The sequence below is a fragment of the Myiozetetes cayanensis genome, unplaced genomic scaffold (assembly GCF_022539395.1).
Source record: "Myiozetetes cayanensis isolate MyiCay16 unplaced genomic scaffold, myiCay2020 scf1, whole genome shotgun sequence".
NCBI lineage: Eukaryota > Metazoa > Chordata > Aves > Passeriformes > Tyrannidae > Myiozetetes > Myiozetetes cayanensis.
Genome location: NW_026086604.1, coordinates 69,659,871 through 69,676,407, shown reverse-complemented (window position 1 = coordinate 69,676,407; position 16,537 = coordinate 69,659,871). Strand labels below are relative to the sequence as shown.

The 16,537-nt window shown below is 55.2% G+C and overlaps 1 protein-coding gene across 4 annotated transcripts; it reads left to right on the top strand.

Annotated features, from left to right (window-relative positions):
• Positions 1–2,892: 2,892 nt before the first annotated feature.
• LOC126648033 (myosin-6) lies at positions 2,893–15,936 on the top strand. Of its 4 annotated transcripts, none has more exons than XM_050330713.1 (38): positions 2,893–3,093; positions 3,581–3,724; positions 4,272–4,428; positions 4,599–4,626; positions 4,722–4,830; positions 4,909–5,001; positions 5,103–5,166; positions 5,736–5,834; positions 5,982–6,085; positions 6,699–6,837; positions 6,923–7,191; positions 7,482–7,652; positions 7,788–8,097; positions 8,216–8,277; positions 8,414–8,501; positions 8,586–8,703; positions 8,791–8,914; positions 9,125–9,261; positions 9,349–9,475; positions 9,568–9,696; positions 9,784–10,026; positions 10,260–10,436; positions 10,538–10,683; positions 10,766–10,856; positions 11,038–11,427; positions 11,517–11,643; positions 11,756–11,874; positions 12,292–12,488; positions 12,697–12,880; positions 12,956–13,121; positions 13,198–13,322; positions 13,407–13,715; positions 13,795–13,998; positions 14,191–14,316; positions 14,405–14,680; positions 15,106–15,201; positions 15,693–15,827; positions 15,919–15,936. In XM_050330713.1, the coding sequence occupies exons 1-38, from the start codon at positions 2,893–2,895 to the stop codon at positions 15,934–15,936; spliced, it is 5,802 nt and encodes a 1,933-aa protein (XP_050186670.1). The 4 variants fall into 4 exon arrangements, with proteins under 4 accessions (XP_050186670.1, XP_050186663.1, XP_050186656.1 ...); XM_050330706.1 differs by having other exon boundaries at positions 15,916–15,936; XM_050330699.1 differs by having other exon boundaries at positions 8,204–8,277.
• Positions 15,937–16,537: the final 601 nt, after the last annotated feature.

The window sequence follows — 16,537 nt, the reverse complement described above, 5'->3', positions numbered from 1 at the left end:
TGAAGCCCTGGAGGATGTCTTGTCTTCTGAGGTTGCAGCTTCTCCTGCTGCAGGTGCTGATGTTCCTCCAACTTGGCCTCAGTGTTCCCCTGGACACCAGCTGCTCCGTTCCACTGCACACCATGTCCCACCACCCCCCATGCCCTACTGACACTGTGTCCCATGTCCCTCCATCTCTCTGTCCTTTCCATCCATCATCCCACAACCTCCTGGCCCACTAGCCTTGCCTCCTCTATCTCCCACGTTCCCTCCACCTCCTCTATGGCCTCCTAGTCCCTCCAGGTTCTCCATGTCCCACCAAGTCCCACTGTCTCTCTTTCTCCTGCCTGTTCTTCCCCTCCTCAAAACCTCTATCCCACTGCCCTCCCCCTCTCCTCCCCCCGCCCCGCCTTCCCCGTCCATCTGTCGCCCCATCCCTCCTCCAGTCCTGGCGGCACCGCATGATAGACCCCAGGGGACTCCGGAGTCCGGGCGGCTCCCCTCCCCCGCCAAACTCGGGCCAAGGAGGAGGAGGCGTGTCTCTATGGGGCTTTATGTGGATTCTGTGGGGCTCTATAGGGACTCTGTGGGGTTCTGTGGAGACTCTTTGCAGCTCTGTGGGGCTCCTGAGGGGCTCTGTAAGAGCTCTGTGGGGCAGAGGAAAGGATCTATGGGGCAGGGAAGGGGATCTATGGGGCACAATGGGGAGGTGGGGACCTCCCCACCCGTAGGAATGTGTCACCTCGCGGGGATACTTGTCACCTCCTCGATGACAAAGTAGACACCGTGTTCGGGCACTGCTGCCAGACCCCCCCACCCCAAACCCTGCCGGCCGAACGGCGCCTCACTGGGGGGGGACAAGATAACAATCTGTCCCCCCTCCCTGCTGTGTTCAGATATAGACCTGGCAGGGTTGAGCTGTCACCACCCCATGGGTGACAGGACATTGGCCAGGGACCCAGGCGTCCAGGCCCCACAGACACCCCCTACACAAAGGACCCAGGCATCCTAGCCCCATAGATCCACTCCATGCACAAGGGACCCAGGGGTCTGGGCTCCGTAGTTTCCTCCCCACCTCCCCAACAAGTGATCGGGAGTCTGGGCCCCACAGAATCATCACATCCCCCACCAAGGGACCCAGGCGTCCAGTCCCCATAGATCGCCCACACACACAAGGGACCCAGGTGCCTGGGCTCCATAGTTTCCCCCCACACAGAAGGGACCCACGTGTTTGGGCACCATAGACACCTCCTACACAAGGGACCCAGGCATTCATGCCCCATAGATCACCCCACATTCCCCCCACCCAAGGGATCTAGGCAGCCCAGCCCTTGCTCTTCCTTATAGCTCTGACCCACAGATCATCCTGTGGGGTGAATAGGGGATCCTGGTTGTCTGGGTCACTGGAGAGATGCCACCGTGGGGCTGGGGAAGGGGGGGGAGCTGCCCCCTCCCTCTCCCTTATCAGCCACCCCCTCCTCAGGAATGCTCCTCCCCTCCCCACCCCAGGATGGCCTATAAAGGCTGTGGGGCTGCGGGGCTGGCATAGGTGTTGGTGTGGGATAGAGCGCAAGCTGGTGTGGGGCACAGAAGGGATGTGGGATGTGGATATAAGGGGTTGAAAGGGGGTATGGGGGGCTATGGGATGCACAGGATGGCTATGGGGCACATGGGGATTTATGGGGCACAGGAATCTGTGAGGGCTATGGGGCACAAGGGGTCTACGTGGTAGATGGGGTTTCTCTGGGGTGTGGGGATCTGTGGGGTTAAGGGGCACAGATGACCTAAGAAGCACCAAGAGGAACTGTGAGCCACAGAGATCTATAGGGGGACAGGGATATATGGGACACTGGTGGTCTATGGGGCACACAGGGGGCCTATGTGGCACACAGCAGAGTTATGGGACACATGGGATCCTCTATGTGGCAAAGGGATATATGGGGTATAAAGGGGTCTATGGGGCAAAGAGTGTCTATAGGGGTTATGGGGTTCGGGGATTTATGGAGTGCAGCACCTCACCCTCTGCATGTCCCTCCAGCTCCTTTCATCATACCTGCTAGATCCACAGACTCCAGGTGAGGTTGGTGCCGTGGCACAGTATGGGGATTGGCGCTTTGTGGGGGTGGTGTTGCTATAGGGTGCATGTGTCCCTATAAGGTCTATGCATCACTACAGGGGGTCCGTACATTGCTATGGGGTTCTGCATGTGGGGCTGTGCATGACTGTAGGGCTCCCTGCATTGTTATAGGGGTCCCTGCACTGCTATGTGTCTCAGTGCATCAGTATAGGGACCCCTGAATCACTACAGGGCTCTGTGCATGGCTATAGGAGTCTGTGCCTTGCTACAGGTGCCCATGCATCACTACAGGGGTCAGCGGGTGGCTATGGAGATCCCTGCATCACTATAGGAGTCTGTACACACGGGGTGCATGGGTACTGGGGTCCTTACATGACTGAAGGGGTCTGCCCATAGCTGTAGGGGGTCTGTGCACTGCCATAGGGCTCAATACATGGGGCGATGCATGGCTACAGGGTTCTGTGCATGGGGCCATACACCGCTATGAGAATCTGTACTTTGCTATCAGGGTCCCTGCATGGCTATAGGGGCTCCTGAATTACTACAGTAGTCTGTGCATGGGGCAGTGTGTGACTATGTGGGTCTGCAGTGGGCTTTATGGTGCACTGCACAACTATAGGGCCCAACACATGGGGCTCTGCACAGCCATGGGGCTTTGTGTCTGGCTATAGTGTCTGCAGTAGCTATAGAGGTCCGGGCACAGCTATGGGAGTCCATGCATGGCAATGGGGCTCCAGTCGTTGGGTCGTGTGGGGCCATGGGGTGAGGGGTGAGACCCCGTGGCCAAAGTCCCACAGCCCCCGGGTGATGTGAGGACCCTGTCTGTGTGGGGCAGGATGGGAGATGCCGTGCTGGCAGCATTGGGGGCGGCAGCGCCCTTCCTGCGGCCAGGGGAGCGAGAGCGGCTGGCATCGCAGACCAGGCCCTTCGACCCCCGCAGCGAGTGCTTCGTCCCCCACCCCCGTGAGGAGTTTGTGCGGGGACGGGTGATGGGGCGCCAAGGCGGGGAGGTCACCGTCCAGACTGAGCTGGGAGAGGTGAGCAATTGAGAGGCTAGAGGAGGGTGAGGGCAGGGGTGCAAGGGGTCACAGGGGACAAAGGGTTAATCGGAATGAGGGGATAATGAGGGGAGGCATTAAGGATGGGAGGGTTTGATGAGGGTGCAGGCATGAGGGGTGACTGGTAGTGGGAGATGAAAGGGATTTGGGGGTCATGGGGGGTGAGGGGTTGGTGGGAAGCTGCAGGGGACGAAGGGTTAAGGAGGGAGGGGTTAATAGGGTGGAGTTAATGGGGGAGGGGTTAAAGGAGCGAGGAGGTTTGAAGGTTTTTGGGGGTGTAAAGTGGGAAGGGGAGACTAGGCCCATTGAAGATCTTTCAACTCAGGGGGGTGTCCCAAAACCTATAGGAGATTCCCCCACAGCCCATGGAGGACTCCCACCCACAGAGCACCCCCAACCTACAGGGTGCCCCCAAACCATGGGACACCCCACAACTCCAACCCCCATGTCCTGCCATCCCCCCTAGACGGTGACAGTCAAGGAGGCTGACATCCACCAGCAGAACCCCCCCAAGTTCGACAAGATTGAGGACATGGCCATGCTGACCTTCCTCCATGAGCCCGCTGTCCTCTACAACCTCAAGGAGCGCTACGCCTTTTGGTTGATCTATGTGAGTCCTCCCACAAGCACCTGGGGCATCTGGGAACTGGGCAGGGTCTTCCCTACAGCCTAAGGTGTGGATGGAACCTAGTGACCCTTCCCTGAAACTCTTGAACCAGATGGGCCTTCCAGAGAGTCTATGGGCCACCTAGAACCTGGTGGTGTGGCTTCTCCATGGACTCCGGGACACCTAGAACCTTGTGACCCTTCTCCAGCTCCCTTGGGCCTCCCAAACCCAAGATGTTGCACTCCTGAACCATTTTGGCAACCTAGACCTAAGATGTCCCATCACCCAATCTAGAACCAAGATATCCCTTTAACAGCCCCCTTGATAGGACACAAGATGTCCCATCCCTGGATCCCTTGGGCCACAAAAGATGTCCCATCTCTGGATGTTGTGGGACACCCAGGCCCAAGATGTCCCTTCTGCACCCCCTTTTGGCCCCTCCAAAATCAAGATGCCCCTTCACCACATCCCTTGGGCCACCTAGACCTAGGATGTCCCCATCTGGGGGGGTGGCACCTTCAGGTTCTGACCCACCTGACCCTTTCTGCAGACCTACTCAGGGCTCTTCTGTGTGACTGTCAACCCCTACAAGTGGTTGCCCGTTTACAATGCTGAGGTGGTGGCTGCCTACCGGGGAAAGAAGCGGAGTGAAGCTCCACCCCACATCTTCTCCATCTCTGACAATGCCTACCAGAATATGCTGACAGGTAGGGACTTCATCTTAGGACCTCAAACTAGAAGGCCCCACCCCAAAAAATATAGGTCCTGACCTAGAACTCATCCTCACCTGGGAGGATGGAGAACCTCAATCCCAACCCCAAGATGCCAGAGATGCCTCCCAACATTGTCCCACATGACTCTTTTCATCTCTTGGCAGACCGAGAAAACCAGTCCATCCTCATCACGTAAGTCCGTCCCTACCTAATGCTGCCCCACAGTGCTGGGGTGTGATAAAGGAGCCACCATGATGTTCTCCAACATCTCACTGTTGCCACCCTAGCGGAGAATCTGGGGCGGGGAAAACAGTCAACACCAAGAGGGTCATCCAGTACTTTGCCAGCATTGCTGCCATTGGCGACCGCAAGAAAGAGGCGACCAACAGCAGCAAGGTGGGGTCTCAGGTCCTGCCTCCCCAGCAGTGAGTATTCCCAATGGTATCCACACTCAGGATTGTTCCATCCCACCAGGGCACCCTGGAGGACCAGATCATCCAGGCCAACCCTGCCTTGGAGGCCTTTGGTAATGCCAAGACCCTCCGCAATGACAACTCATCTCGATTCGTGAGTGTTGGGGGAGGGATCTATGGGGCAGGGTTTGTGGGATGGGGTCTTTGGTGTGAGGTCTGCTGGGAGATCTCCACCTCCTGCCACTGCTTTTCCAGGGGAAGTTCATCCGAATCCATTTTGGGGCCACTGGGAAGTTGGCATCAGCTGACATTGAGACCTGTGAGTGGGTTGAGAGGCTCCATGAGAGGACATCTGGCAGTCCTTCATCCATCCCTCTATGGACTCATCTATTCATGGATTTATTCATCCATGCTAGGACTTATACATCTATGGACTCACCCATCCATCCATCCATGAACTCCATCCATCCACCCATCCATCCATCCATCCCTCACTCCATCCAGTCACCTCTCCATCTCCAACTCTTCAAGCCACCATCCATCTGATCCTCTGTCTCCAATATTTTGTCCTTCCATCTTGTATCTCCCTCCCTCCCTCCTTCCCTCCCTCTCCACATGTCCATCCCTCCATCTATGTTCACGGTTGATGGATTCATGAGACATTGTCCTGTTGTCCATCCATCCATCCATCTATCTACTTATCCCACTATCTGACCTTCCACCTCCATCTCCTCATCCCTCTGTCTCCTCATCCCACCATCCAGCCATCCCTCCTTCTCCATCTCCCCATCCTGCCATCCATCTTTCCATATCTCCATCCATCTCTACATGTCTCAATTCATCTCCTAACCCCAACCTCCACCCTCTTTCTCTCCATCCCCACCCCAGACCTCCTGGAAAAGTCCCGTGTAATTTTTCAGCTGAAGGCTGAGAGGAACTACCACATCTTCTACCAGATCCTCTCCAATAAGAAGCCAGAGCTGCTGGGTGAGTTGAGTGCTTGGCCTTGAGTCTTCTCCTTCCTCCCTTCCTAAACTTCTTTGCTTCTTCTTGGGGCAATTGAGGGTGATTTGGGGCTGTTTGGCCACTGGAAATGCTCAGTTTTTGTCTCCATCCTGGGCCACCATGGAGCAGAGATGCTTCTCATCACCAACAACCCCTATGACTACAGTTACGTCTCCCAAGGAGAGGTGACCGTGGCCTCCATTGATGACTCTGAAGAGCTGTTGGCAACCGATGTAAGCGGTGGGGCGGGCAGGTGGACATCTCCTGGCTGAGGAGAAGGCCAAGTGCCAAGTGGATGGTTGAGATGGCAGAAGGTGGATGGATGGAGGAAGAGGAGGAATATAGGGATGAAAGGTGGAGGATGGGAAGGGTGGAGGGCAAGGGAGATGGTGGGTTGGTCACATGGGATGCTGTGCGGTGCGGGACAGAAGGTAGGAAAGGAGGATAGTGTGGGTAGAGGAGGTTGTGGGTGGAGATAAAAACAGGTGGGGGAGTCCTTGGGTGGACAGATGAGCCCACAAGTGGAAAAGTCCTCATATGGATGGATAAGTCCATGAATGGATGAATGGAGTTCACGATGGATGAATGAGTCCATGGATGGATGAGTCTGGAGAGAGATGAGCCTTTGGATGGATGGGTGAATCCATGGATAGATGAGTCCATGGATGGGTGGGTGGATGGATGGATGCAGTCCTCAGACGATGGATGGCTGAGTCCTTGGATGGACAGGCTGACAAGTTGGAAGGGCAAAGGGACACACAGATGCTGGCTAGCAGACAGCCATGACCCCAGCTGTACAGAGTGGGTGGCAAGGCCCTCTCCCATCTGACTCCACCCACCCATCAGAGCGCTTTTGATGTCTTGGGCTTCACTGCTGAGGAGAAGGCTGGTGTCTACAAGTTGACAGGTGCCATTATGCACTTTGGCAACATGAAGTTCAAGCAGAAGCAACGGGAAGAGCAGGCAGAACCAGACGGCACCGAAGGTGAGGCAGGTGGGGGGGACGACATAGGTTTTAGGGTCACCAGGTGAGGTGGGATCTGACAGCATGTCTCCTTCACACTCTGCAGATGCTGACAAGTCAGCCTACCTGATGGGGCTGAACTCAGCTGATCTTCTCAAGGGGTTGTGCCACCCTCGGGTCAAGGTGGGCAATGAGTACGTCACCAAGGGGCAGAATGTCCAGCAGGTGTACTACTCCATTGGGGCTTTGGCCAAGGCTGTGTACGAGAAGATGTTCAACTGGATGGTGGTGAGGATCAACAATTCTCTGGACACCAAGCAGCCGCGGCAGTACTTCATCGGTGTGCTAGACATTGCTGGCTTCGAGATTTTTGATGTGAGGACTGAGGGGGTGGTGGGGCAGTGGTATTGGTCCTCTTAGGGATTGGGTTGATCCAGCCGGGTGTTGAGCTGATCTTCTGAAGCTTTAGGGGGATGGTGGAGACTTACCCTCTTTGGGTCTTGTTTTGACCCTACTGGGTGTTGAGTTGACTTCATTGACACTACTGGGCATGGCGTTGATCCTGTTGGGTCTCAGATTGACCAACTAATCTTGTTGGGTGTTCTCTTGACCCTGTTGGGTGTTGAGCTGACCAAGTTGACCCCATTGGCCATCTCCTTCCCCAGTTCAACAGCTTTGAGCAGCTCTGCATTAACTTCACCAACGAGAAGTTGCAGCAGTTCTTCAACCACCACATGTTCGTGCTGGAGCAGGAGGAGTACAAGAAGGAGGGCATTGAGTGGGAGTTCATCGACTTTGGCATGGACCTCCAGGCCTGCATTGACCTCATTGAGAAGGTGCCACCTCCCCCCAGGGCCTTTGGGGGCTGAAGGGGCTGCTGGGGAAGGGCCCTTCCAGTTGGAGCTTGCCCAAGTTGGGCAGCTGGGTTGTGCTTGGTGTTCACTATGACCAACAAGGTCTTCTCTTCTCAGCCCATGGGGATCATGTCCATTCTGGAGGAGGAATGCATGTTCCCCAAGGCCTCAGATATGACCTTCAAGGCCAAGCTCTTTGATAATCACTTGGGCAAGTCAGCCAACTTTGGGAAGCCACGCAATGTCAAGGGGAAGCCAGAGGCTCACTTCTCCCTCATCCACTACGCTGGTACAGTAGACTACAATATTATCGGGTGGCTGGAGAAGAACAAGGACCCTCTCAATGAGACAGTGGTGGGGCTCTACCAGAAATCAGCCCTGAAGCTCTTGGCCAACCTCTTCTCCAACTATGCTGGGGCAGATGCTGGTGGGTGAATGGATGGTTGGGTAATAGAGGGATAGGTGGATAGAGAAAACCATTGTCCACCAGAGTTGCTCTGTTTCCTGTCTCACCCCACCCTTCTTCTCCCCAGGTGGTGATGGAGGGAAGGGGAAAGGAGCCAAGAAGAAAGGTTCCTCCTTTCAAACTGTGTCAGCCCTGCACCGGGTGAGGGACCTATATAGTGGACCCAGAGTGGGGCAATGCAAGGACAAGCTCCCATGTGGTGGATCACCCCTCTAGCACTCCAGCTTCAGTCCCGCTCTCCCCTTGGTCAGCTTCTTCTCTCCTCCCTTCTCACCAGGAAAACCTTAACAAGCTGATGGCCAACCTCAAGACCACCCACCCTCATTTTGTTCGCTGCATCATCCCCAATGAGCGGAAGGAACCAGGTGAACAAAGAGTGGGGCCGAGGGCAGGGAAAGGGGTGGTATGTGTGGCTTGTGGCTGACCCCAGCTCTCTAACCCACCACCAGGTGTGATGGACAACCCTCTGGTAATGCACCAGCTCCGCTGTAACGGGGTGCTGGAGGGCATCCGCATCTGCCGCAAGGGCTTCCCAAACCGCATCCTCTATGGGGACTTCCGACAGCGGTAAGCACAGAGCAGAAGACGTGGGAAGGGGATGGACAACCCTACTGGTGCTGATCTCAGCATTTTCCTCTCCTCTCTGACCACCAGGTACCGCATCCTGAACCCTGCTGCCATCCCCGAGGGGCAGTTCATCGACAGCCGCAAGGGCGCCGAGAAGCTCCTGGGATCCATCGACATTGACCACAACCAGTATAAGTTTGGACATACCAAGGTGAGATCTCATGGTCTTTCCATGGTTCCACGATACATGACCTCATGTGTACCCCATGGTCCGACCATCGATGTGTCTACTTGCCCATCCACCCCACCATCCATCCCTCTGTCCACCTAGCAATCCATCAACCCATCCATCTGTCCACCAACTCTTCCACCAACCCTTCCCCACCAACCCATCCTCTCACTTGCCTCATTCCTCCACTAGGTCTTCTTCAAGGCCGGGCTGCTGGGGCTCCTGGAGGAGATGCGGGATGAGCGCCTCTCCCGCATCATCACCCGCATCCAGGCTCAGGCTCGAGGTCAGCTCATGCGCATTGAGTTCAAGAAGATCCTGGAACGCCGGTGAGAGGGGAAGGGTCTCTCCCCTTGAGGAGGAAATTGGTGGGTCACTAGGCTTGTGCTGTGGTTGCATCTGTCTCCCCATTCTAGGGACTCACTGCTGGTGATCCAGTGGAACATCAGGGCCTTCATGGGGGTGAAGAACTGGCCTTGGATGAAGCTCTACTTCAAGATCAAGCCCTTGTTGAAGAGTGCCGAAACAGAGAAGGAGATGCAGGTGGGAGGAAGTGGTGAGGCAGGAAGGTTGGGACCCAATATGAGGGATGGAGAGGATTGGACATGCTATTGGTCTCCTGGGCTTTGTTGCAGAACATGAAGGAGGAGTTTGGACGGCTGAAGGAGGCCCTGGAGAAGTCAGAGACTCGGCGGAAGGAGTTGGAGGAGAAGATGGTCTCCATGCTGCAGGAGAAGAATGACCTTCAGCTCCAAGTACAGGCTGTGAGTAAGACTGCCCCTAAAAACATGCCAGGGGGGTGACCACCACCCTTCCATGGCCATCCTACTTCACCTGCCACCCCAATACAGGAGCAGGACAACCTCAATGATGCTGAGGAGCGTTGTGACCAGCTGATCAAGAACAAGATCCAACTGGAGGCCAAGGTAAAGGAGCTGACAGAGCGACTGGAGGATGAGGAAGAGATGAATGCAGAGCTAACAGCTAAAAAGAGGAAGCTGGAGGATGAGTGCTCAGAGCTGAAAAAGGACATTGATGATCTAGAGCTGACTCTGGCCAAGGTGGAGAAAGAGAAACATGCCACGGAGAACAAGGTAAGATGGGGAGGGGCCTTGACTTCAAGCTGTGGGGATTTAAGTCAACTCAACCTGGTTGTGTTAAGTTGAGGAGACCCAAGGCTAGTTGATCTAGGCTACATTGAGACTCAATGTCCTTTGGGTTCTCCACCACTGAAGTGGTCTCATTAGCCAAGGACAACAGCAATATGCCTCAGCTCTTACTTTATTCTTGGTACCAAGCTGGAGGCCTGATGTTTCTCCACCTGCAGGTCAAGAACCTCACAGAGGAGATGGCTGGGCTGGATGAGACCATTGCCAAGTTAACAAAAGAGAAGAAGGCACTGCAAGAATCTCACCAGCAAACACTGGATGACCTGCAGGCGGAGGAAGACAAGGTCAACACCTTGACAAAGGCCAAACTCAAGATGGAACAGCAAGTGGATGATGTGAGTGTGGGCTGCTCCCAACATGGGTAAAGCTGAAGAGGTTACTGGGGCAGAGATGACGAAAAACTGAGGTCTTGTGCCATTTCCATATTTCCACGCAGCTTGAAGGCTCCCTGGAACAGGAGAAAAAGATCCGGATGGACCTGGAACGGGCCAAAAGGAAGCTGGAAGGCGACTTGAAGCTGACCCAGGAGAACATCATGGACCTGGAGAATGACAAGCAGCAGCTGGAGGAGAAGCTCAAGAAGTAAGGCTGGACCTCCTTCCCCAGTTTAAAGTAGCCAGGGGGAGAAGACAAGGACCTCACTGCTAACTGCCTTCATCTGCAGGAAAGAGTTTGAGATCAACCAGCAGAACAGCAAGGTTGAGGATGAGCAGGCACTGGCCCTGCAGCTCCAGAAGAAGCTGAAAGAGCTGCAGGTGAGGTATCTATTTTCTGCTGAGTTGGGTTGGGCTGGAGAGCCTCCAGCTGGTTGGGTTGAGTTGAAGAGTTTTCAGCTTGTTGGGTTGAGTTGGGTTAAAGGCACTTCAGCTCAACTGGTTGAGTGGCAAGCCAGATGGAGCCAAGTCTGCTGACAGCATCTCCATCTCTTGAACACAGGCACGGATTGAGGAGCTGGAGGAAGAGCTGGAGGCAGAGCGAACGGGTAGGGCCAAGGTGGAGAAGCTCCGCTCAGACCTGTCACGGGAGCTGGAGGAGATCAGTGAGCGTCTGGAGGAGGCGGGTGGTGTCACCTCAGTGCAAATTGAGCTCAACAAGAAGCGGGAGGCGGAATTCCAGAAGATGCGGAGGGACCTGGAGGAGGCCACGCTGCAGCACGAGGCCACAGCTGCTGCGCTGCGCAAGAAGCACGCTGACAGCGTGGCCGAGCTCAGCGAGCAGATCGACAACCTGCAGCGTGTCAAGCAGAAGCTGGAGAAGGAGAAGAGTGAGCTCAAGCTGGAGCTGGATGACCTCAGCTCCAACATGGAACAGCTGATCAAGGCCAAGGTAAAAGAAGGCCAAGGTGGATACCTCATCTCCACCCTGGGCATCATCCTTCTGCTTCATCACTCCCCTCCACCCTTTCCTCCTCCAAGGTGGGTATGGAGAAGGTCTCTCGCACCATGGAAGACCAGGCAGCTGAACACAGGGCCAAGCTGGAGGAGACCCAACGAGTCCTCAATGACACCAGCACCCAACGGGCTAAGCTCCAGACTGAGAATGGTGGGAACCCTGACCCATCACACCCCCCACTCCACATCTTCAACCCCTGACCCACATCTTCACTCCCTTCCACACACCTGAAAACCTCCTTCCCACCTGAAAAACTTTGCAGGAGAGCTGTCCCGACAACTGGAGGAGAAGGAGGCTCTTGTCTCTCAACTAACCAGGGGCAAGCAGTCATACACCCAGCAAATGGAGGACCTGAAGAGGCAGCTGGAGGAAGAGATGAAGGTAAGGTTTGTGGGGTGGCTGAGAGGGTCTCCAGGAGGGCGACAAGACAAGGTATCCTTTACCCTCATGGTGGTAGCACCAAAAAAATTCAAGTTCAGGCTGGTTCAGTTGGGTGGTTCCACCTATGGTTTCATGGTTGAGTTTGGTTGAATTTGTTCTAACAGCTGATAGGGTGGGCTGAGCAGGCCAGTTGTGAGGCACCTGGGTTGGCCTATGGGTGGTTAGGTGTCATTGGAGCAGGTGAAGTTGAACTGGGCCAGACTAGAGACACCCATCTTTAGATCTCTATGGGTCTAGAGGTGCTGAATTTGGTTGGGATGTTCTAGAGAACTTTGGGCTGAGGGAAAACACAGCTTACACAGTTTGAGGACCAAGATGTACCTCAAGCTCACTTTCTCTGCACTTGCCTCTCTGCAGGCCAAGAATGCACTGGCCCACGCCCTCCAGTCGGCCCGGCATGACTGTGACCTGCTGCGGGAGCAGTATGAGGAGGAGACAGAAGCCAAGGCTGAGCTCCAGCGCTCGCTCTCCAAGGCCAACTCTGAGGTGGCACAATGGAGGACCAAGTATGAGACAGATGCCATCCAGCGCACTGAGGAACTCGAGGAAGCCAAGTAAGTCATCCCCCCATGAAGGGAGCTTCTAGGAGGCAGGGGAAAGCAGAGACTCTTCCACTGTAGAAGGATGTGGAGAAGGTAGAAAGACCAGGAGATATCAGAGAAAAACCAAGAGCAGAGCCTTGTCCAACTGATGGGTGGAAGAAGGTTTGAGTTGGTCCACTTGGTCCATGGGTCACCACAGCCATGTTGTCCCCTGGGACAGGAAGAAGCTGGCCCAGCGGCTGCAGGAGGCTGAGGAGGCAGTGGAGGCGGTCAATGCCAAGTGTTCCTCTCTAGAGAAGACCAAGCACCGGCTGCAGAATGAGATTGAGGACCTGATGGCAGATGTGGAGCGGTCGAATGCAGCAGCTGCTGCCTTGGACAAGAAGCAGAGGAACTTTGACAAGGTGAGAGGACATGGTGGTGAGACAGCAGCAGATGGGGGACATGTGGACAGAGGGTGACCACTTGCTTGGGCCCAGATCTTGGCTGAGTGGAAGCAGAAGTTTGAAGAGTCACAGATGGAGCTGGAGGCATCACAGAAAGAGGCCAGGTCCCTCAGCACTGAGCTCTTCAAGCTGAAGAATGCCTACGAGGAGTCGCTTGAGCACCTGGAGACCTTCAAAAGGGAAAACAAGAACCTCCAAGGTAAGAGTGTGGCCCTCCCCTGCCCAACTTGTTCTCTACCACCTCTACCAAGTCTGACAGGATCTCACCTGAGCAGAGGAGATTTCGGACCTCACGGAGCAGCTGGGTGGCAGCCACAAGACCATCCATGAGCTGGAGAAGGTCCGGAAACAGCTGGATGCTGAGAAGCTGGAGCTTCAAGCAGCGCTGGAGGAGGCTGAAGTGAGCCAAATCCCATCCCCGTGCATCTCCATGTTGTTCTGGTCTTTCTCTGTGGTCCTCAATTTTCCCTCTGTCCCTTTCCAGGCCTCTCTGGAGCATGAAGAAGGAAAGATCCTGAGGGCCCAACTGGAGTTCAACCAGGTCAAGGCAGATTACGAGCGCAAGCTGGCCGAGAAGGACGAGGAGATGGAGCAGGCCAAGCGCAACCACCTGCGGGTGGTGGACTCGCTGCAGACCTCACTGGATGCTGAGACCCGGAGCCGCAACGAGGCCCTGCGTCTGAAGAAGAAGATGGAGGGTGACCTCAATGAGATGGAGATCCAGCTCAGCCATGCCAACCGTGTGGCAGCTGAAGCTCAGTCCCACCTGAAGGGAGCCCAGGCTCATCTCAAGGTGGGATCACTAACCTCTAAGGATATCCTCCCAGCCCCTTGAAACTGCTGGCTGAGGTCCATCCCATTTGTCCCAACAGGACACCCAACTGCAGCTGGATGACGTGGTCAGGGCCAATGAGGACCTGAAGGAGAATATTGCCATCGTGGAGAGGAGGAACAACCTCCTCCAGTCCGAGCTGGAGGAACTGCAGGCAGTGGTGGAGCAGACTGAGAGAGCCCGCAAATTGGCCGAGCAGGAGCTGATCGAGGCCAGTGAGAGGGTCCAGCTTCTCCACTCCCAGGTGAGACCTCATGCACTTTCAAGGAAAGAGGTCACCTCCATCCATGGGGGTGGGATTCTAATGGGTTGAGTTACCAAGATGTCCAGATCCTTGAAGCCTGCAGAGTTGGCAGGGGTGGGGGCATTAAGTAATGAAGAAGGATGGATTGGCAGTTCCACAGACACCTCATGAGATCCTCTTCTCCATCTCCAGAACACCAGCCTCATCAACCAGAAGAAGAAGATGGAGGCTGACATCTCCCAGCTGCAGACGGAGGTGGAAGAGGCCATCCAGGAGTGCAGGAATGCTGAGGAGAAGGCCAAGAAGGCTATTACTGACGTGAGTGTTGTGGCAGGAACAACAGCTAGGATATCTTCCAGTGGAGGTTAATGGACCTCCTTTTCTGCTTGCTTCTCTCCTCGGACAGGCGGCCATGATGGCAGAGGAGCTGAAGAAGGAGCAGGATACCAGCGCCCATCTGGAGCGGATGAAGAAGAACATGGAGCAGACCATCAAGGACCTGCAGATGAGGCTGGATGAGGCTGAGCAGTTGGCCCTCAAGGGGGGCAAGAAGCAGCTGCAGAAGCTGGAGGCCCGTGTGAGGGAGTTGGAGAATGAGCTGGAGGCTGAGCAGAAGCGCAATGCTGAGAGCATTAAGGGTCTCCGCAAGTCCGAACGTCGCGTCAAGGAGCTCAGCTACCAGGTGGGGCATCTGAGCTAGCCCAAAAGGTCATCCTCTGGCCCTGTGTCCACAGGGCCTTATGTCTGATGCTGTACATGACTTATAACATGGCTGATCTAGTTGCCAGTGAGACACGAGTGAACGAACCCACTGCCTCTATGTCCAATACTGCTGTGGGACCCAGAACATGGTAGGCCCAGTGGTCATAAGCCACCCAAGCCACTTCCTGCTGTTCCAGTATAAATGGGGTCTTTGCATGATCCAGAACCTCAGGTGGGACCTCAACAGGGCAAAAAAGACACTTTCACCCAGGGGGACATCACATCTTCTGCCCCACAGCTGAGGCCACCCACAGATCTAGAGGGCCTCTACTTCCCAAGATCATCTCTAACTTTCTCCTGACCCTCACTGCTCTGGTGGTGACCCACACATGTCTCACCTCACAGACGGAGGAAGACCGCAAGAACATGGTCCGGCTCCAGGACCTGGTGGACAAGCTCCAGCTGAAGGTCAAGGCCTACAAGCGACAGGCAGAGGAGGCGGTGAGCAGTGGGGGGCAGCTTTGGGACCACCCCCAGGAGGGAATGGTGTCAGGTTGGGGTGTGAGACTGGATGTGGGGAGTTGCAGGTGACCTTAGAATGAGGTGGCCAAGGGGTGGGGTGTCAGGGGCTGAGGAATGTGGATGGTAGTGGGATGGAGAGACGATGGTGGGATGTGTGAAGGTTGGAATAATGGATGGAGGGATGCATGATTGGTTGGTTGGAAAGAAGCTGAGACAGATGGGTGACTGACTAGATGGCTGGAGAAGTGGCTGGAAGTCTAAGTAGGTGGAAGGTTGGATGGATGGACTGATGGATGAATGGATGGTTGAGTAGATGGTTGGGTGGCTGGAAGATGGGATTACTGGAGGGACAGGTGGGTCCATGGTGGGCCAGATGGAGCAACTACAAATTTGGATGCACAGAGAGCAGGGGGGTGGCAGGAGGATAGATGAAGCTGTAGGGCAGCCCTGCTTATGCCCCTGCCCTCCAGGAGGAACAAGCCAACACCAACCTGGCCAAGTTCCGCAAGGCACAGCATGAGCTGGATGAGGCAGAGGAGCGTGCTGACATTGCTGAGTCCCAGGTCAACAAGTTGCGGGCCAAGAGCCGTGACATTGGAGCCAAGGTGGGACTTCCCCTTGCCCCAACAGCTGCCCCATGGCCATCTGACAACTGCCTCATGCTCACACTCCCTTTCTCTCCTTCTCCATCAGAAGGGACTCAACGAGGAGTGAAGCTCTGGACCCCCAACCATACCACCTGAACTCCTAGCTCTCCCCTGCAGACTCCCAAGAGCCCCACCCCTGCTTCTAGCCCCCCAAGCTTGGTCAACCAATAAAACGCATTAAGCAGCAGCAGTTTGTGTGGGGATGGGTTTGTGTGGGAAGGGTGGGATTGCCCCATGGCACAGAAGATGCATAGAACATACACAAGTTCACCAACCAGCATGCAACCTGGCACACCCCACAGCATGATGCAACCAGCCCTGAGCAACAACAAGCCTTTGAACCAACCAGACAGGAGACAAGTCATGCAGTCACCCTTAGGCCAGTCCAGGCAGGGCAAGACTTAAAAAATATGCTCTCTACTGCAGCTGGGGACAATGCTCCTAGCTGGAGCCTCTGGCAGAAAGTACCTGCAGAGACTTGGGGTTTTCCTCTAGGTTTCTGGAGTCGGGGATACAGAGGATCTGAAGTCCACTATACTCCAACTTAAAAAGAGATACTAGCAGCTTATGAAGGGGTTTGAGCTGGTTTGGAAGTGTACTGAAGCATAGATTCTGGCATCCTGGTTACTCGTGTTGGGCTGGCCGTTCTAAGGGAGGGTCTCCCCTAC